Source organism: Falco biarmicus, chromosome 7 (assembly GCF_023638135.1).
Source record: "Falco biarmicus isolate bFalBia1 chromosome 7, bFalBia1.pri, whole genome shotgun sequence".
In the NCBI taxonomy this organism is placed as follows: domain Eukaryota; kingdom Metazoa; phylum Chordata; class Aves; order Falconiformes; family Falconidae; genus Falco; species Falco biarmicus.
In genome coordinates, this window is record NC_079294.1 from 46,047,218 (window position 1) to 46,074,806 (window position 27,589).

Here is a 27,589-nt window from a genome sequence, read left to right on the forward strand (position 1 = left end):
GCGGGGCCCCGCCGCACAAAGGCCGCCGGTCGCCGCCGCCCCGGGGCCGCCCCCGCATTTGAAGGCAGCTCCTGCCCCGGTCCCGCTCCCCGCCGCAGCGCTCCGCACCACCGGCAGCCGCGCCGGGTGAGCCCGGGCCGGGGGCAGCGCCGGGCACCGCGGGGGTTCACGGGGGGGGGTGGGGGGTGGCGGCGGCTGTGACCGCCGCCGGTCCCTCCTCCGCGGGCGGTGCCGGGGCCAGCCCGCCCCTTCCCGGCGGGCGCGGGGCGGTGGGCCGGCGGGCCGGGGCGCAGGCGGAGAGGTGGGTGCGCAGGGCGGTGCTGGGCTCTGGGGGTGCTCGGCGTGGGGTCCTGAGGCGTGGGTGGAGGGGGGGGCTGCGGGGGCGTGGGCAGGCAGTGGCCACGGAAAAGGCGCCGTGGTCCGGCGGGGTGGGCGGCAAAGGGTGCCGGTCGCCCCCCTGGCCAGGGCACCCTGCCCCCTGTCCCCGCAGCGATGCCGGAGCGCCCGGCGGGAAGCGGCGCAGCGGCCGTGGCGGGCGGAATGCCCAGTAGCGGCAGGTTTGTCACTGGCGAAGCCCGGGCTGTCGCGGGGGGTGGCGGCAGCATCTGCTGTCTGGCCACAAACCGTGGGCCGGCACCTCTGGGGCTCCCATCCAACAGCCCGGGGGGGGCACCCACTGGAGCTGGGTGCCCGGAGGGTTTGCCGTCCAAGTGGGTGCCAAGTTGGGGGGGTGCCTCTATCGCGCTGGGCTTTCCCGTTTGCCCGCGGAGCCGGGGGTGACGGGCAGAGGCTCCGCGGTGGGTGCGCGGCGTTAGCGCCGTGATTCAGCACGGCCCGCCGCGGCGCGGCGTTGAGCATCCCGGGATGCGCGGAATCCCTCCTTTCCCGGCACGCGAGGCGTCGCCGGAGAAATTGCCGGGTCACTTTGTTTACTTCTGCAATAATCTGCTTTGTGCTGGTACCTTGGGCTTTAACGCACCCAGGGCTCCCCCAGTCACTGCAGCGCAACTCCAGCCCGACTTGCAAAATGAAACCAGATGGGCGCTTTGTTTTTCCTCGCGGAGGGGCAGGCTGCTCATTGAAAGGCTCCATTACAATGCAAATACCGGGTGGTGTGAATATTCAAACCACTGCGCTTCTTTTGAAGCTCTTTACATAAATTTATAGCGCTTTCTCTGCCATTGCTGCTTTGCTCATCTGGAGTGGAGCTTGGTTAACAGGATCGCTTTTCTCTGCCAACTTTGGAGGGTTTGCCCGTGGTTTGGGGAGCACGGGGGGGCGGGGGCGGCTATTGAGGTTCAAAGCAGCCAGCGCGGGGCAGCAAAAATTATGACCATGCTCAATGGGGAGGAGGAACCGCCAGCTGTAAAGCTGACTTTGGTGGTGACCCTTGAAGAGCCGGGCATGCTGTCAATGATTTACTGATAGTTGGGTGCTTCATTGTCCTTTTGGGGCTTCCCCCCTTCCCTCTGGTTTCTCAGTGTGACCCTTTGTGCAGCCGCTGCTCCCCAAGAAGGGATGGGGTGTTGCAGGGTGAGCTGAGCTTAGAAATTGCTCTGATGCAGGCAGCGGTGTGGGGGTTTGGGGGTGTGCACCGTGAATCACAGCAGCTTAGCCACAGCTGCGATGGATGAGATGGTTCATTAGGGGAAGGAGGTAATGAGTTAGATGAGACAACCTCAGCCCTGGCTTTCCAGCAAGGGCTCAGATGTCTGGTTTTGGTGGCTGTTGGGCACCTCATCATAAACCCTGCCATTAAAAAACAGGGTCCTGGTGGCTTTTGCCAGCTGTGTTTGCATCGTCCCTGTTGTCACAAGTGCTGAGGGAAGGGCAAGTTGCTTTTAACCTGCCCACGTGTGGCCTTGCTCTTCAGCACAGGGCAAACGCTACCGAATGGTTGCATCTCAGGGAGCGGGTGCATGTGTTTTGGAGGTGGCCACATGATGCCGCTCCACTGGGCACTTACTTGGAATTGCCAGGCCCTTGGCTGAGTCGAGGTAATTAAGAGTAGCAGCAAAAGCAGCACTTTCCTGCCTGCTCCCTGAAGGAGCTGACTTGCTTGGGGCCGCTGCCTTCAGTGGAGGGTTGGCTGGGATGGAGGTGGTGTAGCCCATGGTCCTGGAGAGGAGCTGCTGGTGATGCAGCCCGTGGGGGCATCTGAGCAGAGCATCCCTGGAGTCTCCATGTTGTGCCACTGTGCAGCAGCAAACCTGCTGTTTGCATTAAGACTATTTTGCACCCAAAAAAAAAGGTGGTGTGCTAATTGTAGTGGTTTTAGCTGACTGTGCCATTGATTGACCAGGTAATCTGTGTCTTCATTAGTTTGAGGCTAAGGCTTGGAGGTTGATATTGATTCCAGGCGCTTAATATGCGAAGCGGTAATTACTGTTTAAGCCTATATTGTTTGAGTTAAATTTAGCTGAGATTTTAGTCGTATCAGGCCTCTACATTGTGTACCGTGAAGGTTATCTGGCTCTCAGGAGGGGGTGGATTTAATGGAAGGAAAGAAATGCTGGTGAAAACTTCCTCTTCTCATCATCCCTGGGTGCTTTGCTTCCCAGGACTTTGTTACAGGAAGAACAGAAATGAAGAATAATGTGGTTATGACTGCAAGTAGTTCTAAACGTTCACCTTTGTGCCGACTGCTCAAGCCAGTCATTTTGGGGGACTTAACACGACACAGAAGGCCAGCTATAAATCTGAACAAAGTGATGCCCTGTGCAGAGAACGGCCCCTCTGCTCCTTGCAGGGGCCTGGGGAGCCCCCGCTCAGCTGCTGCCTGCCCGCCCCTATTATCCTGCCAGCTCTGGGCGCCCTCCTGCATCTCAGCTGCTGGCCCATCTGGAGTGGAGATGAAAGGCTGGGGTTTAATTCGGGCTTTGTGTGCCTCTTGTGTTCCCCCCCTCCCCTATTAGCCCTTTCTCTGTTGCCAGTCTCCCAGCCCCGACCCTCCAAGGCAGCTCCGGCGCGCGGGTGTGGAGGGTGGCTGTGCGTGCCGGGTCCCTGATGCCGCTGACCTCATTATTTTGACTGCTGGGTGATGCCACGCAGCCTTGCGAGCTCATCAGGTAGGAGGCTGGGTGGTTTGGTTTTTTTTTTCTCCTTTCTCGAAGTGCTGCTGAATAATTTAGCTGGGAGTAGGCATCTTGGGTCACCTTGCGCAGCCGGCTGCGTGCTGGAGCTGTCTTTCTAAGATGGAGGTTGTGCAGGATGCGTGCGGGATCGCCTTGCTGCCGGCAGCTTGCCAACATTGACTGACTGCAGGTAGGCAAAGACCACTGCCCTTATTTATTTCTGATGCTTTTTATGCTGGAAGGCAAGAAATCCCCTCCCTGAGCTGCACAGGGGTGGCTGGGTCTCACCAAGCTGCTGCGGAGCGTAGTGAGCTCAGACTGTCCCTTGCCATGGGGACACACGAAGCTGCCGAGGCCACCATGCCCTTGCCAAAAACTCTGTAGGGCAGGTCTGGCCCCAGGCAGGGACCACGCACCCGATGCTATTCTCCTGTGGGGATTGTATTTTTCTTGCTGGTTTTATGGGTTCCCCATCCCTCCTTCCTCAGCCCATCTGGATTCATCTGGGCTAAGTTTTTGAGTCTGCCTGCTGGTATGGCACCGGGAGGGGGTGACCCCGGTGCTCCAGCAGCATGGGTGCTCAGGGACATGTTGGGAGGTGGCATTTAGCTCTCCGCACTGTCTAACTGGTGGAACTGGTTCTGGTGGTGTGGAAGTAGGGTCAGGTGCTGGAGAGGTCTCTGGGGGGTAGGAGGTGGCTGACCTGGAGGAGAAGAGGCTCAGAAATGCCTGGGAAGCTCCATGGGCAGGGGGCACCTCTGCTGCAGGCTCGGTGGTCAGTTTTGGGGCTGCCAGGATGTATGGCCAGGGAGGCAAGGGTCTCCCAGTGCTGGTACCCAGCAGCAGCCACTATTAAGTCCCTTATGTGCTGAACCATGGGTATGGGGGAGAAATGGGGTTGCTGGCATAAGAATGGAAAGTAGTTTGCTGCCTTCCTTCTGCTTGCAAGCACCTGAGTTTTTGGGTGCTGACTCCTCTGCACCCTCACTCCTCCCTGCAGCGCTTGGATGCTTTGCTAAAGCAGCTCAAGAGCATCTGAGCAGGGAAAAAGTACAGGGGACACCAAGGGTGCGAGGCTCAGGTACAGCAATGTGGGAATGGGGAGGTATTGTGCCCACTCTCAAGAGTTATGGTGATGCTGCCATCCTTGCCTGTGTCAACACAGGAGGAAGGACAGCCAGGCTGGGCTATTTCTGTCCTGTGGACCCTGTGTGCCACTTGGTGCCAGCCCTGTGTCCCTCAGCGGGTGCGGGAGCCCAGGGCTGCTCTGCGTTAGCATCTGCTCCTGCAGCCAGCAAAGTCAAGGACATGGCTGCTGCAGCATCTGCCCTGGAGGTTTCCTAGTTACCCAGCCATGTTGGTGGGACAGGCTTTTCTGCTGGCCCCTCTACCACGGGGCGCTTGTGAGCTGATGTGGCAGGTCACAGTGCCCTGGAAGACCAGCACGTTTGAGGCTGCGGTGGTGGGCGGGGGGTAGAACTGGGCTGCACCTTGCAGTCAGGGCAGCCCTGCTTGCTGTGGGATGTTAGTGAACACTGCTGGCGATACAGGCAGCTGCTAGCTGCAGGAACCTTGTGATGCTGAGAGAGGGAGGAGAGGAGGTGGCTGCTCCATAGCAGGGCTGGACGGTGAGGGGATTTGGATAGGACCCCCCGCTTTGGGAAATCTGGCCAAGGCAACCTGCGGTAGCATTGACAAAACAAAATTCACATGGACGCCTGGCTGGTGCTTGGGTGATGGTCTGAAGCTGGCTGAGCATCCCAGGGTGCCCAGTTGCGTCCTTGAGGCACCAGGTCCCTGCAATGCCTGCTGCCCCCTCGCATGATGGCAGCGGTGCCTCTTGAGCCCCCTGGGCTGGTGGCTTGGCTGCCGCAGTGGCTGTGCACACTGAGGCTGTGTCGTGGCACTGGGTTACGCTGCTGCTGCCCCAAGCCAGTGGGGAGCTCTGCAGCCAGGCTGGGGATGTGGATGCCAGCTGAATCCTTCATTTCGGAAAGGAAATTTCCTTCCCTGCTAAAACAGTTCCTGGGGCTGTGATGGTCGGGTTCAGCCATGGGATGGGAGATGAAAAATCATTGACTTGGAGGGGAGGATGAAGGCCTTGGGCAAGTGGCATGGAAACAACCTGGGCTTTCTTTGCTGCTGCAGAAGACCAGATATGTTTCAGCTGTCTCTGTGCTGGGGTCAGCTCTGCTCCAGGGCTGGGTTTGCTGCTGCCCTAGCAGTGTCCCCCGTCAAACAGTTCTCTGCCTTCAGACTGGGTTTGATCTGAAGTTACCTAAAGCAGAGCAGTGCAGTGGGTGCCATGGGGCTGAGCAGTGACCCAGCGGGGGGATACACCCTTCCCAGGCACAGGGCTTTGTGCTGGTGGTGTGGAGGAAAGCAGAGATTCTGCACGCTGGCACCAACAGGGCTGACTGCACTGGGGCTCCTTGCACCCAGGTGGGCATAAAAAGGAGCGTGTTTGGTGCAGGGACGTGTTTTGTGTTCATGGAGGGTGGTGTATGCAGTGGCTGGTTGGCCTGAAGTGTTCGAGGTGGGAGGAGAGGTGGTGGTTGGGCTTTGTCTCCCCCTTTGCGGGCAGAGCCCCACGCTTTGCTCCCTGCCACTGGTGAGTTGCTGCTGCTGTGATGGTTGTTTACCTTCTCACCAAGGCAGGCAAAGCATCACCTGCAACACCTGGGAACCGGCAGAGCTCAAGGGAACAATTTTCCCCTGTGGCACCTCAGCTGCTCCAGCTGAGCCAAAGGAGCTGCTGGTGGAGCCAGGGCGAGGTGGCAGGTAGGGACGTGCAACCTGGGGCTGCCCCAGCCTCCAGGGCTGTCCCCACTTGGAGGGTTTGACTCTGCAGGCTTTTTTTCCCCCCTTGGTCTTTCTGCTGTGGAACTTCTGGCTTCACCCAGTGGGGCAGAAGAGGCTGGAGCACTGGCAGAGCACCAGGGTCACTTAACACAAGCAAACATGGCCACAAACAGCTTTGTGGGCTGCCCCTGTACCAGCCCTTGGGGTTTTTTGCTTTTGCATGCCAGGGGTGCTGTGGTCAATGCTCACTGGCCCCATCTCTCCCGACAGGTGAGCGTGGCAGGCTATGGGATGGATGAAGCTGAGCAGGACCAGTATGAAGCTCGTCTCAAGGAGCTCTTCGACAGCTTCGACAGCACAGGCACAGGGTCCCTGGGGCAGGAGGAGCTCACTGACCTCTGCCACGTGCTGCACCTGGAGGAGGTGGCCCCGGCACTGCAGCAGACCCTCCTCCAAGACAACCTCCTAGGCAGGGTAAGGCTGGGGTGACGTTGCGGGGGTGGGGTATGGGGCTTTGGGAGCAAGGCAATGCCAGGCAGCTCCTGCATGCATGGGAGGGTGATGAAAACAGGCTGAATGTCTGTAACTTGTGAATATCCAACATCCCTGAGGCTCCAGGCTGCGGGACTTGCAGTGGCTGTTCTCTTCAGCAGGGTGGGCACAGGGCAGCTTCTGAGAGGGTGATTAGCGAGAACAGTGAAGGAGACCACTCACTGACACGTCCTCCCTGACTGGAGGCTGTCTGAAACTGAGACCACCGCTTTAGGCTGAGCCCCGTGCGCTGGCATCGCACTGATGCGGGGTGTGTTTTCCCAGTGTCCCAGAGTAGACAGAGTGCCAGGTCCCCACTGCCCTTGCACCAATGCCAGTGTTTGGTGCAGCATGTGCTGCCTGGCAGAGCACACGTGCCCCTGGCACTGCTTGGTGCTGCTTCTGACCCAGGTCATCTCCCTGAACCAGCTCACCAGGTGCTTGCACAAACTTTGCAGTGTTTGGGATGCGACGGGCACCTAAAGCCAGGGCTTGAGCCTGTGATTTACGTTGACTTAAGCTGTAGTTAAACTGGTGGGGCCGCATGCAGTCATGCACGTTTCTCTAAAGCAGAGAATACTGTCCGACTCCAGCAGTCCTTTTGTCCACATTACCTGATGTTCGTGTCCGTACACGGCTGCGGTTGTCACAGACTCACCTAGGGTAGTTTTTTGGGGACAAATGGCTCCTTTCTGCAAGGCTGCAGTGTCCTGCTAGCCTGCGGAGGGGAGCTGTGGCCAGTGAGTACACCGTGCTTTCCAAAGCGATTTTTCAGTTGTGGTTGTACCTCTATAGTGTTACATGTGGGAGCTGCTCACCCCTGGGGGGACCTCCATGTTTGGAGTGGATGTCCTTGTGCTCCTGCGTTACTTTTTCTCAGCACGCTGGGCTTGGAGTACATTGGATGCTTCCCTCAATCACCCTGAAATCCCATCACTGCTCATTAAAATCAGAAAATGCAGAGCAGGGCAGCCAGGGCTCTCGGTAGACATGAGCTAAGCAGCTGTCCTGACTCCAATTTCCTATCAAACTGCAGCTTTGACAAAACAAAATAATGCCTTGAAGGAACAAAGCCTCCTCTTCCTCACCTGCCCTGGGGCCGTAGCTCTTCTGCTGACAGCAAAGCGGTGCTGGAGCATGGATGGATCCAGATGGAGGTTTCTGACCTTTGGAGTTGCAGCATGGCATTTGCTTGAGCACAGGAGACTTTCTGTGCTGCTTGGATGCTGTTCCTTGGCTTTGCTGCTCATGGGATGGTGGGATAGCAGGAAAAGGAGAGTGGTATTAAAGCAGTGGCTGTTGCAGCTGGTCAGGGCTAACTAAGGTAACGGTGCTCACCCCTGTGGCCAGCTCGGAGTGGGAGGAAGGCTAAGTTAAAGGCAATAAATGTTCAGCCCAAGGGCACCAAAAAGCCCCTGCTAAAGCACCCTGAGTGCTGGGTCACACTCGCCCCGTCCTGGCCAGGAGCTCCATCCCTGCAAGCTGTCCCAGGGTATGGAGTGACCTGAGGAGCATTTTTATTTCATTCCCCCTGTTTTTACAATCCATTCCCCCCCATTTTACAACCTGCGACTTCGATGTCAGAATAATCTTTGTCTCCTGTGTTTCCTCCCGTCTCCTCGGCATTTGTGCTTGTTAGCAGCAGCAATGGCCCATGTCTAAGCGTGAACCTGGTTTAATAGCTATCGAATCCTCTGGGTTTCCTAGGGAGCTTGTCGGGAGAATAGCAGCAAACATGTTGCTCCCCGAGCCCAGGCTCCTTGCACCTGCCCTGCCAGCTCCTTGCTGCAGATGGTCCCTCTCAGCGGTGGGAGCAGCCTTTGTCTGCCCTTCCAGGGGCTGGGTTTTATGGGAGGGCACTGGGGAGGGGGCCAGCGGGGACGGTTTTGTCTGCCGAGGGGCAACTCGGTGGGGCCACGTGCCTGCTTTTGTGCTGGGGGCTTTGCTCCGGGGATGAATGCATCGCCATGGGGCTGCTCGGTTGGACCGGGAGTTGAGCTGGCATCGGGGAGGGGGGTGGTGGTGGTGGTGGACTGCCGCCTCCCTCTCCCTGCTCTGTGTGATGCTTCAGGGATTACCAGGGACAGGCTACCTCCGGGTCCAGCCGGGGGGTGTAAATCCTGCCCTGGCTCCCGGCAGAACCAAACCATCCCAGAACTGCTTTCCTCACAGGATTGCGTGCGGAGGCGATGCTCGCAGCAATTCCTGGGATTCCTCAGGAGTCTGTTTCCTTGGGCCCCTCACACTTGAGGGCGGGTGACTGCGGGCTGGAGAGGGTGCGTGCAGGCATGCCCTTCTTGCGTGGCCTCCAAGAGGCAGTGCCCGTTAATTAGCAGCTAAGGTGGAGTGCTGCCTGGGGGACAGTGCTCATGGGCTGCAGCAATGACTGCGGCTGTATGATTTGCAGAGATGGGTCAAGTCGGGCACCTCTGGGCTCTGCACAAGGACTGTCCTCTGTGGGCGTCCTCAGGCAGGACTGGGGAGTTCAGGTTTCACCCTGTGCGATTGCATTTGCAGTCCTGCAGCGAGGACACTGTGGCATGGGGGTTCGTTCCTCAGCTCCCTTCAGTGCTTTGGCTGGTGACCTCTTGCAAATATATTCCCTCTGAGCCCGCTGTGACACTGCTGCCCTTAATGCACAGTGGCTTTTTGCATGCCAGGCAGGAGACTTGGTTGCAAGATTACCCTGTTTCTGTGTCTTTCCCACCTGATATTACCTTCTGCAAAGTCCTGGCTGCTGCTGCCAGAAGTTTGCAAGCAGAGACAGGTCTTTGGGAAAAGGATTCTGCTTGAAGATCAAGGAGAGGGAGCTGGAAGGAGCCACTGATTTGCTGGCTTGTCCCAGAGAGACCAGGGTTGCAGACTGCTGTTTTGCATTGCAGGGACAAATCGCAAGAAGCAGCAGGTAGCTTGGCACATGCACGCTCCCTTTCTAGTGCTAATAAGTCACAGCTTCATAGGAAACTTGCTTTAAAGCAGGCGGCAAGATCTCTCTAAGGTGCTGGGGTTGCTCAGCAGCTGGCAGCTTGGTTGGTCCCTGATTACCATGGGGAAGCTGGGCTGGGCTTGCTGTGCCTGTGTCTGCATATTAATCTTGTTTGCCTCCAATTTACTTGTTCCGGGAAAATTGTCCTTGTGCAGAGCCCGGGTCTTGCTGTGAGGTTTGCAGGGACGTGTGTCCCATCCCTTTTCCATGCCCCTGGGTGGGCACAAGCGCACACTGTTCTGTTGCCTCCCAAGCTTTGCCATGCTCAGGCTGGTTTGGGTCAGCCCTCAAATTGCTGTTTGAGCTCCCCATGAGCAGGTGCACAAGCTGGCTGTTCCAAAATACCCAAATTCAGTTAAGCACAGGGAAAAGAGTATTAAACTTCCAACACAGCAATGGTGTTTTGCTGCTGTATACTTTCTGCCTTGTGTTTGTTAAGTTTTTGGATGGGTTTGAGTGTCTGAGGCTGTTTTCCAGAAGCAGACGGTGCTTTGCGCATCACTGCAGTTAGTAGTACCCTCCTCCTCAGAGCTGTCCAGGTCCATCCTTTTGCAGGGAATATTCCCTAAGCAGAAATCAAAGGCTGTTGCTGTGGACTTGTGCTTGCCCCTGTGGGCTGTTGCATCCCTGGAAGTGCCCCTTGCACTTGCGTGGAGCCCACAGCCTCCCTGGCACGGGCTTCCCAGGCAGGGGTGTGACCCTCCACAACAGCACATGGGTGCTGGAGGTGTGTCAATACCAAGCACCCATGTGGGGTACTTCGTGGTGTGGGCATCGCCTGCTCCATATCTCCTGGGGATGCACATCCGCCCTCATGCACACCGGTGTTTGAATCGGATGGGGGTATAGAGCAAGGGCGTTGCTGGAGAGCAGCGGCAAAGGATTGCTTTCTTTAAAATATGAGATACTTGACTTGTGGCTTTGCTGTCCTGCAGGCTACCCTGCCTGGCCTGTACTTGAGCCCAGCTTTAATCTTAACAGTTGCATTTCTCTAACTCTTGCAGTACTTTGGACATTCAGCATCCAACACCAAATGTGCACCACAAACAGGCACTGGTGTTTCTGGTTGTCTGGTCTTAGGGTGGGCCAGAGATTTTCCTGAAGAAAAATATCCCTGCTCTGCTGGCTCGGGCTACACCTACAGAGCTGGGTGCTGCCACTCAGAAGGTGTCGTGGGACCCCCACGAGCCTGTTGTGTCTCTGTATGCTGCTAATCTGCATTTTAAATCCTGCTGCGCAGCTGACCACAGTGCTGGGGTGGGGGGCTGGAGGATGGCGACCTCCTGCCCTGCAGCCTCATCCTTCAGGGGCTCCTTTGGGTGTCGTGGCATGGTAAAAATAGCTCTGCAGGCTGGGTGCCGGAGCCATCTGTCCTGTGTGCAGCTGTGGCAGTGAGGGGTCAGCCCCTTCTTCCATCTTCCCCTTCGTTAGTGCTGTCGGGCAAACACGGAGTTGCGGGGCTCGTTGGCCAGAGCAGGTGATGTGTCAGTGGTGCAGCTGGTTTTACTCTGCCTTCGGTGTGGCTTGCACAAGTGATGCAAAGTGATTTTTATTCTATTTCCCTGCTGCCAAGAGGTCCCATCTGAACCCAGCCCCAGCACCCATTCAAGGGACCGGCTCTGCCTGTCCCCATGGCTGCTGCCACTGTTCCATTCCCAAGAAGATCCCACAGGGAGGGAGCCTGTTATTCCAACACCCTCATCTTATATTCTTCCTCATTTATTCTAAATGTCAATTTTTCTTAATCAGGCAAATTCTCCTATCTCTGTAAACTGTCCTGAAGTACACCAGTGTTTGGAAATGAATGGCAGCAATTAGTATTCAGATGAAGGCATCCCTGACAAGTTTCTTTGAACACATTTCTAACTGTTTAATTCCTTGTGGAGCCTGTGTTTAAAACCGCAGGGGTGATTTGCACTGCCTGAGCTTCAGTGTGAGGTGCTCCCCTGCATGCGGGGGGGGGCCCATGGCTGACCCCCCAGCTCTACTGTCATTCCCTGCCTGTTGGGGAGCATGTTGCCTGTGACTTTTTCGTTTGGTTTTTTTTTGGGGGGGTGGGGGAGGGTAAGTGGGCTGGTTCGACCCCATGAACAACCTGGAAAAATTCAGACCTGAACTTTGCCACTTGCGCCTCCCCCAGTGGCATTAAAACCCCCTCTGACTGCAGCTCCTGCCCTTCGTGCTGGACTCGCAGGAACTGACTCTGCCAACAAGAGCAGCCTTGGTGGGTTCTTTAAATACAAAGTCTTTTGTTCAATGCTAAAAATTTTTCTAAGATTTATTTAGCCAAAAGAAATTGTAGCAGCAAGCTCTGCCTTGCTACTGACCCATGTCAAATAGCTTCCTCAGCTGTCCCCAGAGTTCCTGTCCCCCACGGCTGGAATTGCTGACATTCCCCAGCACAGCTGTGAAGGATGCTGTAGCCCCTCTGCAACTGTCCATGGTGGTGAGGCAGGAGGCTTTCCAGGAAGGCACAGATGGAAAAGGGGGAGAAACCCCCAGTGGCAGGATCATCCCACCTTGTTTTTCCCATAGGTGCACTCCAGACATGGTATTTCCAGTCCAGCTCTTGCGGAGCTGCAGTAGGCAGAAGCTGGCAGAGCCGCCCTGGGAAGGGTGCAACTTTCTGCCGTCCACTTTGGAAAGTGTTTTCTGAAACTTAATTAGGGCAGTGGAGCATTTCCACAATAGAGTATCTAATCATTGCTCAGGACCAGGAGCCACTGACCCTGGCCAGGTCATCTCAAGTGATGGAGATGCTCCTTGGTCCTCTGGGTGCATCATTTCAGCTTCTTGCTCGATGGAAAAGCCCAAGCGATGCATTCAAGCAGTGGCTCGGAGTCGTTCTGTGATAGCAATCGGGTTTTTTTGCGTGCTCAAGAACGCTGGGGCTGTGTCTTCACGTTGCTTGCTGTCATTTCTCCAGGCCCCAAGACTGAACAAGCCGAGGTCCATTCGTGCCCCTTGCCAGGGCTGTTGCCAGACACAGGCGTGCTCTTGTTTCGGTGGGGTGGTCCGAGTGATTTGCATTGCTGCCCTTCCTCCTGCTGGATTATTGGCCTGATATTTAATCAGCTGCACCAGTTTAATTTCCTCCGTTCTTCCTCTTTTGCGCAGGTCCACTTTGATCAATTTAAAGAAGCACTTATCCTCATCTTATCCAGAACCTTGTCAAATGAAGAGCACTTCCAAGAACCAGGTAAATACTGAAATTATCTAAAATAGTACATTTTCTTTTTGGCAAAGCAGACGTGGGTGGCTCTCACAGAGGAACTTAAAAGAGTGAGTGTTTTTTAGGTGCTGAGATGGGCTTTTCTGCTTGGATGCCCAGAGCTAGGGAGAAAGGAAGAGTTAAGGTCTGTTGCGGAGCCTTGTACAAAGGCGTTTTCTGAGCTATTAGATATTTATATCCCATTACCATGATCTAAATGCCTGGAGAGACACGTGATGTCTGTGTGTAACAGCTAACTGCACTTCAGATGCTTGAGACATCCCCTGGCTGCTAAATGGGCTGAGGTCTCTCCACCCCAGGTTCCTGGTGGCTGGGGATGCTTGAGGAGCTCCTCAGCTGCAGCAGATAGTTACGGGCAGGCAATCAAATAGCTGCCTTAATGCTGTTGCTTTTTCCCGGCTGGGGCTGGCACAGCCCCTTGGCCTCAGCTCCAGTGCTTTGGCCTGGAGGTGGTGTGACCCCGGTGCTGGCTCAGAAGCCCCAGCCTGGCCAGGGGGGTTTGGGGGCTTTGCCTCGGGGACCCCCTGCTCCAGGCTGCAGCCGGTGTGCTCCTGCTGGGCCTCCATGGGGTCTGTCTGGGAGGGCAGCAGTGCCTTACCGAAAACCCGTGCTGGCTTTGGGTGCTGCTGTGTGTTTGTGAAGGTTGTAAGGGGAAGGTCCCTGCCGGAGCTCCTCTTGGAGATGGGCTGCTGGACACAGAAATACTCCTCCTGTCTAGCGCTGATTTTTTTTTTTTTTTAATTTTTAAAGTCCATTCTGTGTTCTTGTGTCTGAGAGCTCGGTCCTGTAGGAAGCTACCCTGAGGCGACTGTGTTTCTCCCAGGGGATGGTCAGTCTGGCCCAAAGGTGCTCCTGAGCAAGCTGAGCCCTCTGCCAGACCCAGCTGGGGCTGGGCAGAGGAAGCAGTGGGTTCTGCGAGTCCTTGCTGTCCTGGTTTTTCCTGGCTTTGTTTCAGTGTGCCTTGAAAATGTGGCTTTTTAGACTCTCGGCAGAAAATAGGATCACAGCTTCGGTGTGCCCGCTGCTCCTGCCATGCGCGAGGGGCTGGTGGTGCTGGGAGCACTGGGGAGGTGTGGGGGCAGGGTGAGGGCTGAGCCCCTGCAGCTGGAACAGGGGGGGTTGGGGGGGGGCTGAGATCTGCCTGGTGTCACACCTGTATGTAAATCCCTAATCCTGCCTTCGGAGCAGCTGGAGCGTGAAATCCCTGAAGGAGAAAACAGTTTAGTGAGGGGGGAGAGGGGCAACTCCAGGTTTCCTCTCCTGGGGCATCAATCTCAGCTGGAGCATCCCGCACTGGGCAATGCAGCCTGTCAGCAAAATTAGAACTTTCCCCTTTAAATAAGCTGTAAAACCCACAGGTCCCAAGAGATGCAGTTGAAGGATTATTTTTTTTTTTTCCCCCCACCCCTCATTTTCAAAGCTCTTAATGCTTAGAAGGAGGTGGGCAATGACAGTTCTTGCACCCCACATCCCTTAACGCACTTTCCCAGCACAGGTCAGTGATGCTCAGGAGCGAGGGGGGAGCTTGGCCGGTGCCTGGCAAGGGGTCGGGTCTGCTGCAGTTCCTTCCAGTCCCTCTGGAGAGGAGCTGCATGGAGTGGGAGGCAGCCCCAGCACCCCAGCGAACCAGAACTAATCCAGCACTCTGCATTTACTGGGGAATCATATGGCTGAGAAGCTCTGGCTTGATTTAAATATAAATAAATCTTCTAGAAAGGGCTAAATTTGGGGTTATCGCAGGGGAAATTACAAGTGCAGCTGGGAAGAGGCTGTGCTGGACCGGGAGAGCCCTCCTTGGGGACACGTTTGTCAGCTGAGTTTTGCATGGCAGGTAATCAAAGGGCATGCGGTGCAGGTAGGGAGCCTGCGCTGGGCAAGCCTGGGAGGCATTTATTTTTAATGAGTTTTGACAGGTCGGTTAATGCCAAAGTCTTTGCTTCTTTTAATTTAGATCAAACTTGAGATTTGGAGAACAAGCTGCTTTGTGCTGTTGGTGTCAAACTGTCAGTGACTGTGGAAATGCTGGTGTTACAGCCTGCCCCGGGCTTGGGAAAAATTGAGTTAAGAGCTCTAAATCGTATCATTTAAATGAAAATTTAATTTGGAGGAGGGGGAAAGTGCATGGATTTTACGGCTGTTTGCATCAGCAGAGTTTGCTGTGCGAGGCAGCAGCCGTGTGCCTTGGTGCTGTGGTTTTACCTGGGGACTTGGGCAATGGGAAGGTCCCTGGGGTCTGTGAGTGACCGGAGGGCTTGTGTCTTCGAACCAGCTGCTCCCCTGCAGCCCCGACACGGCCCAGGGGACCCCACAGGGCACAGCATCGTGGTCCCCGTGGGCGCAGTGCAGTCAGGCTCAGGGAGGACAGCTCGGCACAAGGAGCCTGCGGGTGCCAGGGCAGCCCGTGGGGTCACAGTGGGACCCAGGGACTGGGACAAGGAACCAAAGTGGCCATGGGATGCAAGAGCAGTTCCTGCAGAAGTGACTGATGGGGTTTCCCGGTTTGGGGAGGAAGCAGCAGGTGGGAGAGGCACTCAGGCTTGCAGAGAGCAGCTGATACATTCATTATTTTTTCTTGGCAAAGCAGCTGAATTCCCTTTCCGAAGTGAAGACTGGCAGGGCGGATGGTCCTGGCATGCTGTGGGCACTTTGCCTGGGAAGCAGCCCTGCAAACCAAGGCAGGCAGAGTTCCCAGCGCTGCTGTTGGCAGCAGTGTCCCCCCGAGGATGGTGGTGTGGGGACACAGACCCAGCTGCAAACCAGAGCATCAGCTGGCTGGGCAACCCCTAGCTCTGCTGGGCAGTGGCATTGCTGGGTGAGGAATGGGGACACACTGGGAAAAGCAGAAAATAGTGCTAGTTTTAGTGGTTATTTTAGCTCCTGCAAAGCTGGGGAGACCTGTCAGCCTTTGCAGAGCTGCCTGACAAAGGTGGTGCCTGTGGATAAATTGCAGCCCAAATCACCGGGGTTTGGTGCTCTGGAGAGATGCTGCTGCAGGGCCGGGGGCTGAGTGAGCCCCCTGGAACCCAGGCTGGGGGTGCTGCTGCCAATGCTCTTTGTCCATGGGTCAATAGCAGTGAGAGGGTAATAATAAAACCCCTACATATATATGTTATATATATATATTTTTAAAAAAGGGGGTATGAAAGACAAAACCACAGGGCAGGTGAAAGCCAGCCCTGACAGAGCACTGGTCTGGGGATAATAAAATAGATTTAAGGCAGAGGGGGAAGAAAAAAATAATCATTACTGTGGGTGATTGGGGGGTGGGAAGGTAGAAATCAGGCTTTTTTCCTCCCCGTTATGGCAAATAGTCAGCTCTGAGTTGGAATCCTGGTTAGGGAGGGATTACTGGGGTGGAGCGCAGGATTATGGGAACACCCAGGATAAATTAAAGAGCAGTTTGACGCCATCCTCCCTGCAGTCACAAGGGGCTGTTGGGTTTTTTATTTTCTTTCCCAGCACATGGAGATAACAGAACTGCCCTCCCAAAGAGGAGCTGGTGGGGATGATGCCCTTGGGGACAAAGGTTCCCATGGGGGAAGCATTGCTCACGTGGCTAAGGTCAGGCTCCCGCCCCACAAGCCCGCCTGGGTGGGCACAGGTATAAAACCAGCGTCCCTGTCCAGACAGGGCTGGTTTAGGCACAGGCGATGCCTCTGGGCCAAAATGCATTGATTTTGGGGCTGTGGTGACCCAGCCACTGATCCTCTCCACCTCTGCTGCTGAGCCTGAAGTGTGAAATGGGGACTGGGAGGAGCTCAGCAGTACCTGGTGTCCCGAGGGATTAGGATTTAGCAGATCCTAGTTGCGATGCGCTTTGCCCAGCAGTTGGCTGCCTGCTGCTGCAAGGAGCATCTCTCCCTTCCAAATCTTAAGCAGCAAAGAAATTAATTTTGCCTCTAAACGACAGGTCTGCGGGGCGAGGGTCTTCTCTAAAACCTCTTTTGTCTGTGCTCAATGGCTTTGATGCTGGGCCCAGGAAAATGCCGCTTGCCATCAAGGGGAGCCCCCCCCCCCAGTGTCTCAGGGCAGAGCAGGATTTTGAAATTACTTATCTAGTGCAGAAAGGCAGAAAATCAAGTGTAAATCTCTAACCGTGGAGACATTTAACTGCCGAGATGGATCAGGGCAAGCCGGGGAATTGATGGCTTCTGTCTGCAGCGCTTATATCGGGGAGGGGGGTTTCTTGTGAAATGCACATTTTGGGTTCTGGTTTTTTTTTTTTTTTTCAGGGGACACTTTTGGGGGGGGCACAGCCCCCACAAGCAGCAGGACAGGAACGTGAGAGCTTTGCTGTCTTGGCAGCTCTGGCTCTTGCCCCCAGCATAGGGGCAGTTCAGGGGGGCGGATCAGACCCCAGTGTCTAATTAGGCACCAGCGCTGGAGTGTGTGTTTTGCTAAGCCTGTGTGTTGCTGCGGGCTGTAGGAAGCAGGGAGGGTTCAACCTTTTTTTTTTTTATTATTTTTCCCTTTCTTGGCGGCTTGTCAGGCTCACAATAGCAAGGGTCTATGAGGAGCAGCATCTCGCCTTGTAGCTGGTTGCAGAAGCGAGTACCAGAGGTCAGGCGCGAGCAAGAGCAGCCTCCCCTCAGTGTTCAGTACAGGGTATACTGTACAGGGTTTGGGATAAATAGCACACAAGGCTATCTCATGGGTACCTACTTCACTGAAAGCTTTCATTTTTTAATTTTTTTTTTGATATCTTCCTCCTGTTTCCTCATGTGCCTTTGAAAGCACGTGTGGGTTGAGCAGCTCTTTCCATCCTTCCTCAGCAGTTTTGGCTGGAAATGAGAAACTCTGTTCAGCTCATCAGTGAATTTTCTGCATTTGGGGAGCATGGGTTGCTGCTTTTTGCTGGTGTGTGTGCGCTCAGCTGTCTCTGAGTACTGGGGTGGTGGGAGCATCAAGGGCACCAGCTGCTTGGCTGGGGGGTTGGGTTGGGAAGGCAGGAGGGTGGAGGGGCTTAGAGGGGGGTATCCATGCACACCTGCTCTGGAGATGGTGGTACATGGTGCTTTCTGCAAAGGACACAGCTCCCTGCTCCCAGGGATGGGGCTGCAGGATGCGGTCCCTTATGCTGGTGTGGCCCCTGTGGTCCTGTAATGTGAGGGCTTTGTTCTGCGCTGTGCACCCCATGGCCAGTGCTGTGAAGGTGCATGGCGGGGGGATTGCAGGGGAAGAGCTGTAACCCAGTGTTAACAAAAGCACCCTGGCTCTGGAAATGGGATTTTGGGGTGCCTGAGCTGGGATGCCCTAGGTAGCTGGGCTTGGGCACAGCCAGTTTCAGAGTCAGAGCTTTGCAAGGCAGGAGCCAAACGTTCTGCTCTTGTCAAACTGTGGAGGGTCACCTTTCCCTCCCAGGGGTGTTCTCAGGCTTCACAGTTTTTTAACTCAAGGGAGAAACAAGCAGGCAGGTGCACAGAGCAAAGAGGAGAGTGAGAAATCGGCTGTCAGCCTCGAGATGCCTAAAACACAGAAAGTGAGAGACGCTCCTGTTTCCCGCTTGCCCTTAAAGCGCTTGCAGGGTGGCACAGTGAGGGCACATACGTGTTCCTGTATACAGCTGGATTTTCAGCTGCAGCAGTTGTTAGACTCGCTGTAGGGGTGGGGGTTGGGAACAGGACTCCTCTGAGCATTGGGAAATCCAGAAGGAAATTCAGCCATAACTTCATTATTGCTAAATTATGGCTTCCTTCCCACCCCCCCTCCCCCCCCCCTCCCCCATCTTTCCGAAGGCAGATGGGCATGGAGGTGTGTGTCTGTCTTGGAGGAGGAAAAAAATATTTCTAAAAAAAAAAAAGCTACCATAAAAAAGAAAAAAAGCCACAAAGCCCCCCCAGCTTTCTTCTGCAAGTGTGTGTGTGTGGGGGGGGGGGGTCGCAGAGAGAAAATAAATGGGTGAATGAGTAGCCACAAATATTAGCATTTCAGAGAGAGCTGCTCGATGGAGATTGTTCACCACCGGGCAGGCTTTAATAGGAGTGATAAGGTTTGCTTTTGTTCTCAGGCTCTTACTTAATCAGCCTGTCTCATTGTGATTTTTCTATCGGCGCACTTCATCACACAACTTTCATGTGGGAGTCCCAGCTGCAGCAAATCTTGTTAAAATGGCCTTGTTCAAACACAGGCGCCGGGTTTGTTCCCTAGAGCTGCAATATGGATGGATGGAGTGCAAGGCTGGAGGAATCAAAGGACTCCTAGTCCTGTGTATTTTATAATTCATTGCATAGCTAAGTTGCAGAATATTTTTCCTCTAACAAGCTTGAAGCCTTCTTCCATATCTAAAGGAATATTATCCAAGGAGGCATTTGGGCAGGGGGGTTTAGAGACCCGCTGCTTTCCGTGTACCATTTGTCAATGATTGAACAGCTTCCTTGCGCCTTATTAGTATTGCACTCCTGCATTTATTTTTTGTACCAGAGCGTTCTGCAAATAAAATTTTAAAAAGCTGCTGCTTTTGCCACCGCCTCGGCATGCTGCAAGTGGCGGAAAATAAAGATGATCAAGTCCTGGGGGTTTTCAATGGTAAGGTTAGCAAACACTGAAACAAAGCGTGGTGGAGAGCCTTTCCCTAATTGAATCCCTGGCTAATTTGGTCCTCTGTTTAATTTGCCCCCTGCTCCAGATGTCAGATGATTCTCACTGAAAATAGCCCAAAATGTGCTTTTTTCTTTTTTATTTTTTTTTTATCCCTGTCTGTAAGTGCTCCTGGATAATTCAGTCCCCGAAGGCAGGAGCTTGCTGCAGGAAGCTGGAGCCGGGGAATGCAACCGGAGCCCCCTGTAATTAGATGACAACTCCAAAGGGTTATTTAGATCTTGCAGTTGGCATTAGTTGTGCAGCACAAACTGGGAACTGCCCCACCGTCGTCCAGATCAGCTGCTTGTGTCAGCCCCCGGGAGATATTAGCCTCCAAACTTGCCCAATTTTTTTCCACTTGCCTGGTAGTTTTCACGCTTTTCATCAAGCTGTGATTTAAATCCACCGAAAGCAGCGGCAGTCACCCAGGTGTCTGCGTAATCTGGAGACTTGAGCTACTTAAGTGCAACGCTGTCCCTAATTAAACCTGCCCATCGTTGGTAATGAAGATTAGTGCAAAGAGGAGAGACCTAATGGACTTTCTGTCTGAGGCTGTTTGCAAGGTTGAGGATTTTTTTTCCCTCTAGCTTGTTAATGGAGCAAACTTGATCTGGGAATTGAGGAGGGGTGAGGAAAATGGAGCCCTGATATTATTTTTTGGAGCAGGACCAGTTCCATTCCATCAGGCCTAATGCCACAGTGAGGGCAGTGGTCCTGGGAAGAGGCAGCCACTGGTGCCTGCCCGGGGGGAATGGTGGTGGCAATTCGGTGCTGGAAAGGCTGTGACCGAGCCAGCCCTGCAACCCAGGAGCCAGATCTGCAAAACTTATGTCACTGTGTGCTTTGTTCTTGAACTTCACAGACTCTTCCCCAGAAGCGCAGCCCAAGTACATCAAAGGCGGCAAACGCTACGGCCGGCGGTCCCTGCCGGAGTTCCAGGAGTCGGTGGAGGACTTTACCGAGGTGACAGTCATCGAGCCGCTAAGCGAGGAAGCATGTCCCCCACACATCGCCTCCAGCGCCTGCGAGGAGGTGAGCAGCAAGGGGCCGGGTGCTGGGGTGGGCTTGTTGCCCCCCCAACATCACTGTTCCCCACACCATCCTAAGGTGGGTTGGACATCCTTGGGGCCTTTGCCAGCAAAAGCAATGGCTGCTCTCCTTGCCTGTCCCCAGGGATCAGCTGTGCCAGGTGGCACTTGCCTTGTTGCAGCCCCAAATTCCTGGCTGCAGGCATGCTGCCATGGGAAGCGGGGGGCGCATCGAGCTCATGGCAGTGGGTGCCGGTTCTGCGCTCCTGGCTGCAGTGCCGGCCAGCAATTAAGTGAGGGCTGTAATGCTGCCTCCATGGCTAACGAAGTGTGGGCTGGGAGCTAAGCAAGCAGAAGGAGCACGTCCTCATCTATTAGCTCATCTGCAAAATCTCGGCTGTGGCTCCGGCACACTCTCGCCGAGGGGATGGGGAAAGAGGGGTGGTGAGCGGCAGAGCTCTGCAGCAGGCGGCTGCCTCAAGACGGTGCCCTAAATCCAGAGCCACCGACTTCTCCTTTTGGTCTTATGCTTTTTATGTTCCCAGCAAAAGCCTTGCATGCCTCTGCACCAAAGCAAAAGGCCAGCAGCCCTGGGAGCTGCGCAGCTCCTGGCATCCCCCATGCCCCATGTATGCTTGTACGTACGCTTGCTCAAAAATCCAGGTATTTCCTTTCCCCCCACTTTTGTGATCAAAATTTGTGGCTCTCTTTGTGCTGGTGCTTTCAACTCCAGAATCTCCTCTGGCTTCTCCAGAACAGAAAAGCAAAAGGTGGAGAGTAGTTGGGTTTGGTGGTGTGTGTTAGCATACGGCCACAGCAGTGTTTCCCGGAGCTGGGCTCGTTCCAGTCTGCCCCAGTTTGCCAAGTATTGTTGATTCACTGTTGTATGTTCAGGAGCACGCAGTGGGAGTTTTCCAGTGGGAAGGAGAAACGCTGGTGCTTTCTCCCCCTCCTCTGTCTCCTGGCTTCACTTGTGCTTTCCTAGAGATGCCAGGGGGAGGGGGGGATGTGCAGGAGGATACTGAACCTTGCATGGAGAACCAAGGGAGACATTTCCAGGTTCCCAGTGTTATTTCTATGAAGCTGAGCTTAAAAATAAAATAAAAAAACAAACCTCGAAAAAAACCTTTCCACCAGAACCAGCTTCTTTGCACTGTTCTCAGTAACCTTTGCTCACTGCCATGGGGTTGCTCATCCATCTCCTGGTGCTGGCCACATGGGCTGCCCTGACCTTGAAATCAATGTTAATCTGCCCACAACCCCCAGGGAAGCAATGCCCTTGGTGAAAGAGGCTGCTCTAATCTTACTCCTTTGTTTTAGCTGTCAAGGAGGTGTAAAAAGGTAGTCTATTAACAAGGTCAGTCAATTAATTCAACTGGTACATAACCATGCTGTGCTCACAGTTGGCTGAATCAATCTCCTGGTGGGAACCCCTTGTTGCACCTTTTTGGGGCGGATGGGATGGTTAATTCTCTTGCAGTGTAAGGAAAAACGAGGCTAAACTTGTAAAATCCCCACCTTCCAACTTCATCAACATTACTGTCTTGTGTCTAAGAGATTATCTTGGTGTGCATAGAAATTAGTTGCTTGAAGGTATCTTGGGGGGGGTCCCAGGGCTGAAAGGCTGGGCAGTGCTGGAGACTCCTGATGCATTGACGACTTGTGGCTCGGCACAACTAACAGCCTTTGCCCAGTTTTCTCCTGTTGTGTGTATAAACATGCTGCTGCCTGTGCTCGGCAAGCCTGCCTCCAGCCCAGGGTGTTTTGCTGGCCTGAGAACTGGGGCAGTGTGGCTTAATTGGTGTTTTCTTTCAACCGGTGCCAATTAAAAGGTCTCAGGCTCTGTCTGAGAGGCTTCCTTCCCCTTCTCGTCTCCGTAAACATGAGGAGAGGGTAGAGGGCTGGTCTGTGCGTGGGATCAGCTGCCCAGAGAGTCTCCGTTGACCTCCATCCCCAGTGGCTTTCAAAGTGCCACTGGACAAAGTCCTGAGCAGGTGGGTCCGAATTCAGTGTTGACCCTGCTGTGAGCAGAGGGTGGTATAGGGATCCCAAGGTTCCCTCCAACCCACATGAATTTGTCCCCACGGATGCTACAAGGCTAATGGGTGATGAGAAACGAGTGGTTCTGGCAGCTTTATGGATGTGATGCTAACAGACCATGAAAGCACCTAGAAACGCAATGTGAAAGTTTGTGGTGGTTTAAGCTGGGCATATCGCACCCCAGCTACCGCTTGAGCTTTTGTCCTAAACTTTGAATACAGGTGATGGATCTTGGTGGCCTTGGGAAGCACTGTGACCTTGCTTTCATTTCCTTTTTGCCTTGTGTTACACCTGATGATGATCTGCTCAGTGCTGGTGGTGCAGGGTTGGGATGGGGAGCAGGTTTGGTGGCCATGGGGTACCAACCCCAGGCTGGTGGTAGGGTAGCTCATGGGTTCCCAGCAGCGCACCCCTGGGGACACAGCCAGGTGTGGCCAGTCTTAAGGCCACACTGACTTCCAAACCTCAGTGCAGGGTATCTGTCATCTCCCCTTTCCCAGCTGGTGGCTCTGCACGGGGGAAGGTCCCTCCTACTTGCAGGCTGTAGAAACTGCTGTCACATCCCAGCTCTGTCCCACCAAAGCCACTCGCTCCCCGGACATCTATGTGTTTGCTTCTGCATAGAGGGGTTTGCCAGTGTGACATGGCCTCTCAAAGCAAAACCTGGGGCAGTCAGGCTGAAACTCCTTGTCTTCAGGTCCTCGAGGCACAAATGTGAGACTCCCAAAGTGCAGCTGTCCTCTGAAGCCAGGATGTGCGGATAACAGCTCAGCACTTGCTCCCTGCAAAAGTGTATTATTGATGGGACTCTGGTGCTTTGCAGCTGAAGGCAACTGGCAAAGTGGGGTGTGGAGATTCGCTGTTGTTCAGTGGGCTCTGCTCTGGCTGCTCAGACCAGGGGACTGATTTCGGGGCCAGCATGCAGGGAGGGGAAAAATGGGGGCCATCAGCATTGGTGCAAAGGCTCACCTTGCCGCGTGTGAAGCCTAACAGGCTCAGCGTGTACTCCTGATCGTCATTTTAATTAGCAATATATTCTGGTGGAGAACAAAGGTCTGTCTTGCTGAAGCAGATGGCAGGGGGGGAGAGGTTGCTGCCTTATTATGGGGAGAGGCCACTGCAAGCAAACAGCACAGGCTGCAGATGCTCACCGGGACCTGAGTTGGAGGGCGGCGAGCATTGAAAGCCCTGGCCATCTGCTCCTCAGCCTGGCCAAGCACGCGCCTGCCCAAATAATAACACATTCCTGGGATCTCCACTCCCGCCCGCAGCCCGCCGATAAGTGTGTGACCCGCATCCAGCTGTAGCACCACTGGGGCCAGGGAAACAATGCCGTGCCTGACACTGGGATGCACCGACCCTCCACGCCCACCCTGGCCCCCCTTTGTCCTCCCACCGGCGGTGGCCGACCCCAAGCCCCCACTGCACAAAGGGACCCCGAGCCCTCCGCAGCAGGGCCCCGGCACGGGGAGGGAGGTCACACGAGCTCCCCGGGGTTGCTGTTGGTGGGTTACCAGCCCACCCACCCTGGGCTATATTCAGCCTCTTCAGCTTGCTGGTGTTTGTGGAGTTACCATGTGCTGCAGTTTGGGGTTCTTGGTTTTGAGGCAAGGCTTGAAGTTGAGAGGGTTTGGTGCTAAATGGTTTCGATCTGATTCTATATAAAAAAATATATACATTGCTTGTGCAAAAAGACTTGGACACAGAGTGGATCCCTCTTCTGAGCATCGCTGCTCAGATTCCCTCAGCATCCACCCTCCAAGGACGAGTGGTCGCAGGGTGGTAGCCCTGTCTGGCACCCGAAGACATCTCTCGGCACAAAGTTGGCCACTGCAGATGTACAGACACTTGGGGCTGGGCTGGTATCAGCTCATGCATTTGGGGCAACACAGGTTGTTTTCTGCCTTTGCAGATGGCAATTTGACGATACCTGTTGCCTCAGCTCCTGCTTTTTGCGGGCTTACCCAGATGGTTTATCAGGCAAACTAGAAATCTGCCGCATAAACACCTCGGTGGTGGTGCTAGCAGGGCAGCACTTGTTTGGGCCAAAATCTGCATCTTTCTGGTGCAGTGTTATATATGTTCTTGGCTTTTTCCAGAGCATGCAGCTTTGCTGGATGTTCGTTCCAGATTTTTGCCTGCAGCCTGCCTGGGAATTCCAGCAAAGGTTAAGCCCTGCTTCATCCGAGGCCATCCCCAATTCCTGCCCTGTGACTCTCCCAAAAAGCAGAAGGGTACGTTGAGATGCTGCAGCAGCCGACAGCCCTTGCCTGGTCCGGCAGATGAAATGGGAGCAGAGCTAAAAAAAGTCCAGTGACCTAATCCAGTTTCCATGGTAACGTTGTAGATTAATGGCTTTTAGCTGTAATCTGAATGAGACTTATTGAACTTTTATATGATGATTTAGAGCCTCTTTACGTCCTGGGTGACTTTGGCTTCAAATCCATCAGTCACGTGCATGCAGAAGTATCCACTTGTAACGGTGGAGACATAACATCTGCCAACACCGCTGCTAAACCAGAAGTTAATATTGCTGAGCATCACGTGTGAGTAAATACCCTCAGCTGGTACAAGGGTAGTGTAGACAAGACAGCATGTAATACATGAGGAAATCACTTTAAACAACGTACTTCTGCCCTGCTCTGGTGCCACCTGACCTGAGGTGGTATTGCCACAGAGGAAGCGGGATGGCTTAAGACCAGCAAAGAGCATGCTTGTGGTTTTTCTCTAGCTAGCTCAGCGGAGAGCTTGCCGGCAGCACAGCTCTGCCTCCTGATCTCAAGATGCAGTTAGTGGAGGTGTTTTGGAGTGTGCTTGGCCAAGCGCAGGCTGCTGGGCTCCCCAGGCAGCTGGGTGCCCCTTGTCGAAAGGGAAAGCATAAAGCAGCAAACATTTTGTTTCCCAGATCATGCATGTTCTGGGAGCGGGTGGCCCCATCATGCTCACATAAATGGGCTCACTGCAGCTTTATTACTTGCCATGGACATGTGTGTGCTGGTGCCTGGGCCCTGCAGCTGGTGTGGCCGATGTGCAGTTGCCCGCAGAGGGGCTGTGGGATGGTGGTGTGCCACGCGAGTTTCTTCCAGGCGTTGCCCATAATGGGGATGCTTGAGACTTGGAGCGCTATTGCTCATGTCCCAGCTTGCAGGCTGGCTGCGCGCAAGACACATGCGGTCTGTGGGTAGTAGTTTCCATTTCTGCAATGGGAAAATAGGGTGCTGGAAGGAAAGGATAACCCAAATTTAGGTGGTGGCTCTATGCAACCCATGATCTTCCCTGCATTCTCATCATCTCACCCACTGATACCTCTAAGACAAGCAGCATGGTTTGCTTGGAGGGCAAATCTCTTCCTCCCGACCTCCCCATCAATCTGCTGGACTCTGATCTGTCACCTCTCGTGGGTCATTTGCAGGGTTTAGGCGTTTCTTGCTGCAGCTGTGGTCTATCCCCACCGAAGAACCTTGTGTGCCAGAAAAAGGCAGCATCAAAGAGCCATGGACTGCCAGCCCAGCCTGTGGGGAGCCGGGAGATGAAAGCCTTGCAGCATTGCTGGAGCTATGTAGCCTGTTCAATGTTGATCGCAGAGTCTCTTTCATATGGATGATGTCTTACAATAGTAATAACTTGAGAACCTTTCGTTTTCTCCCCAGCACTGGAAGACTAGAGACAGCGAGGAGTACGAGGCCGAGGGTAAGAGCAAACAGCAGCACTTGTGTGTGCTTATTTTCTTTTCAGCTTCGAAGGTGAATCAGAGGAGCACAGCAAGATGGTCTCAGGCTAGCTGGGTGTGCTGAACAGTCCCAGCCTGGCATGGTGCAGAGCTCAGGAAGGTGCACGTGGGGCAAGCAAGCCCCAAGCTGGGGGAGAAAGCTAAAGCGGGGCTCCTTGGAGGGCACAGTCTTGGCCTCACCCTCCCTGCTCTCATTTCGTCCTGCTGCAGATGCTCCTGCTCTCCCTGGCCTCAGCAGCCAGGGCTGGTCCTGGTCCCTGCTCCTGCCCTGAGGGCTGCTGGCTGCAGTGGAGCACCTGGGCACTAGATGTCAGCATGGACCGGTCATTAAATGTTTCCTAATTGTCCTGTAAAGGAGAGCGGGGTGACCCCCGGGGTGACTGTCTGGCACGTAAAGCCATGCAGCTTTTAATCACTTCAACACCTCTTCCATATTTCAGCTGCTCTCTAACCCCTACCCTATCTAAAGGGACCAATATTTTTTTTCTCCAAAAGTCACTTTTCCAGCCCTGGGATGAGGTGGCGGGGGCAAGGCGGTGGCCTTGCAGCTGAGCATGCTCTGGCTTGTGTCTAGTGCTCTGCAGGCATTTCCAGCTGGGTGCGACTGCATTCCAGGCATTTGCTGGAGGTAGAGGAAATGTGTTCAGCTGAAGGTTATTGGTTTTTTTTATTCTTCGCCTGAAGGAGTGTTTGCAAGTACTTAAATCAAAACATACCCTACAGTTTACATTCAAAGGGGGTGGGAGTTTAGGCAGCTCCACCTGGCGGGTGACACTTATGGAGGCAGGCAACCACTGGAGTTCTTGACCTGGTCAAGGCGTATATGGATGCACCTTGCTCAGTCCTCTCCCTTGATTCCATAACTGCCCAAAACAGGAGGGGTCCTGTCTCCATCCGTGCCAACAGCTGAGGTGGCAGGACTGCGCTTTCCCTGGCTGCCAGCCCACATTGGCTGTCAGACTCATCCATGTCCCTGGAGGTCCTCCTGGCTGTGGTCCTGACTGTAGCTCACGTCATGCCTGGGTGCAGGGTTCCCTTACCTGTGGTGGCACACATGAACTGAATGCTGAGCAGGATCTGTTCCCTCTGGTGTGGTCCCATAGCCACGCTGGTGCTGGTAGCCATACCCCAAAATTACAAGTGGGCTCTGTGCAGGATGAGGTAAAGCAAATGGTCCTGTGGGGCTGATGAGCAAGGAGGGAGGCTCTGCCCACTGCAGTAGTGAGTCCCCTGTGATGTACAAAACCTCCAGGTCTTCTGGTGGTCTCTCGTGGGCAGTGGATGGGCAGAAACCAGAGCAGTTTTCCCCTGTTTCCAGGGCAGCTGCGCTTCTGGAACCCAGATGACCTGAATGCCTCCCCCAGTGCCTCGCTGCCCAGCCCGGACTGGATAGAGGAGAAACTGCAGGAGGTCTGCGAGCACCTCGGCATCACCAGAGATGGCCACCTGAACAGGAAAAAACTTGTTTCCATTTGTGAGCAATATGGGCTCCGAACAGCAGCTGGGGAGGTGAGTGGCCACGTACAGACCCGCTCGCACCAGAGCATGCACCTGGGGTTTATCCTGGCTCCCCCAAAGTCCGTCCTG

At 54.5% G+C, this 27,589-nt stretch overlaps 1 protein-coding gene across 9 annotated transcripts in view; it reads left to right on the forward strand.

Annotated features, from left to right (window-relative positions):
- NIN (ninein) overlaps window positions 1-27,589 on the forward strand; it is a 65,538-nt gene continuing 37,949 nt past the window's right edge. For 2 of the 9 annotated variants that reach the window (XM_056346544.1, XM_056346545.1), the window contains exons 1-6: window positions 3,089-3,264; window positions 6,147-6,350; window positions 12,511-12,592; window positions 20,067-20,236; window positions 25,923-25,962; window positions 27,321-27,511. In XM_056346544.1, the coding sequence (XP_056202519.1) occupies window positions 6,168-6,350; window positions 12,511-12,592; window positions 20,067-20,236; window positions 25,923-25,962; window positions 27,321-27,511 (666 nt within the window). In that variant the 5' untranslated portion in view covers window positions 3,089-3,264; window positions 6,147-6,167. The other 7 variants (XM_056346540.1, XM_056346547.1, XM_056346542.1 and 4 more) reach the window with 6 other exon arrangements.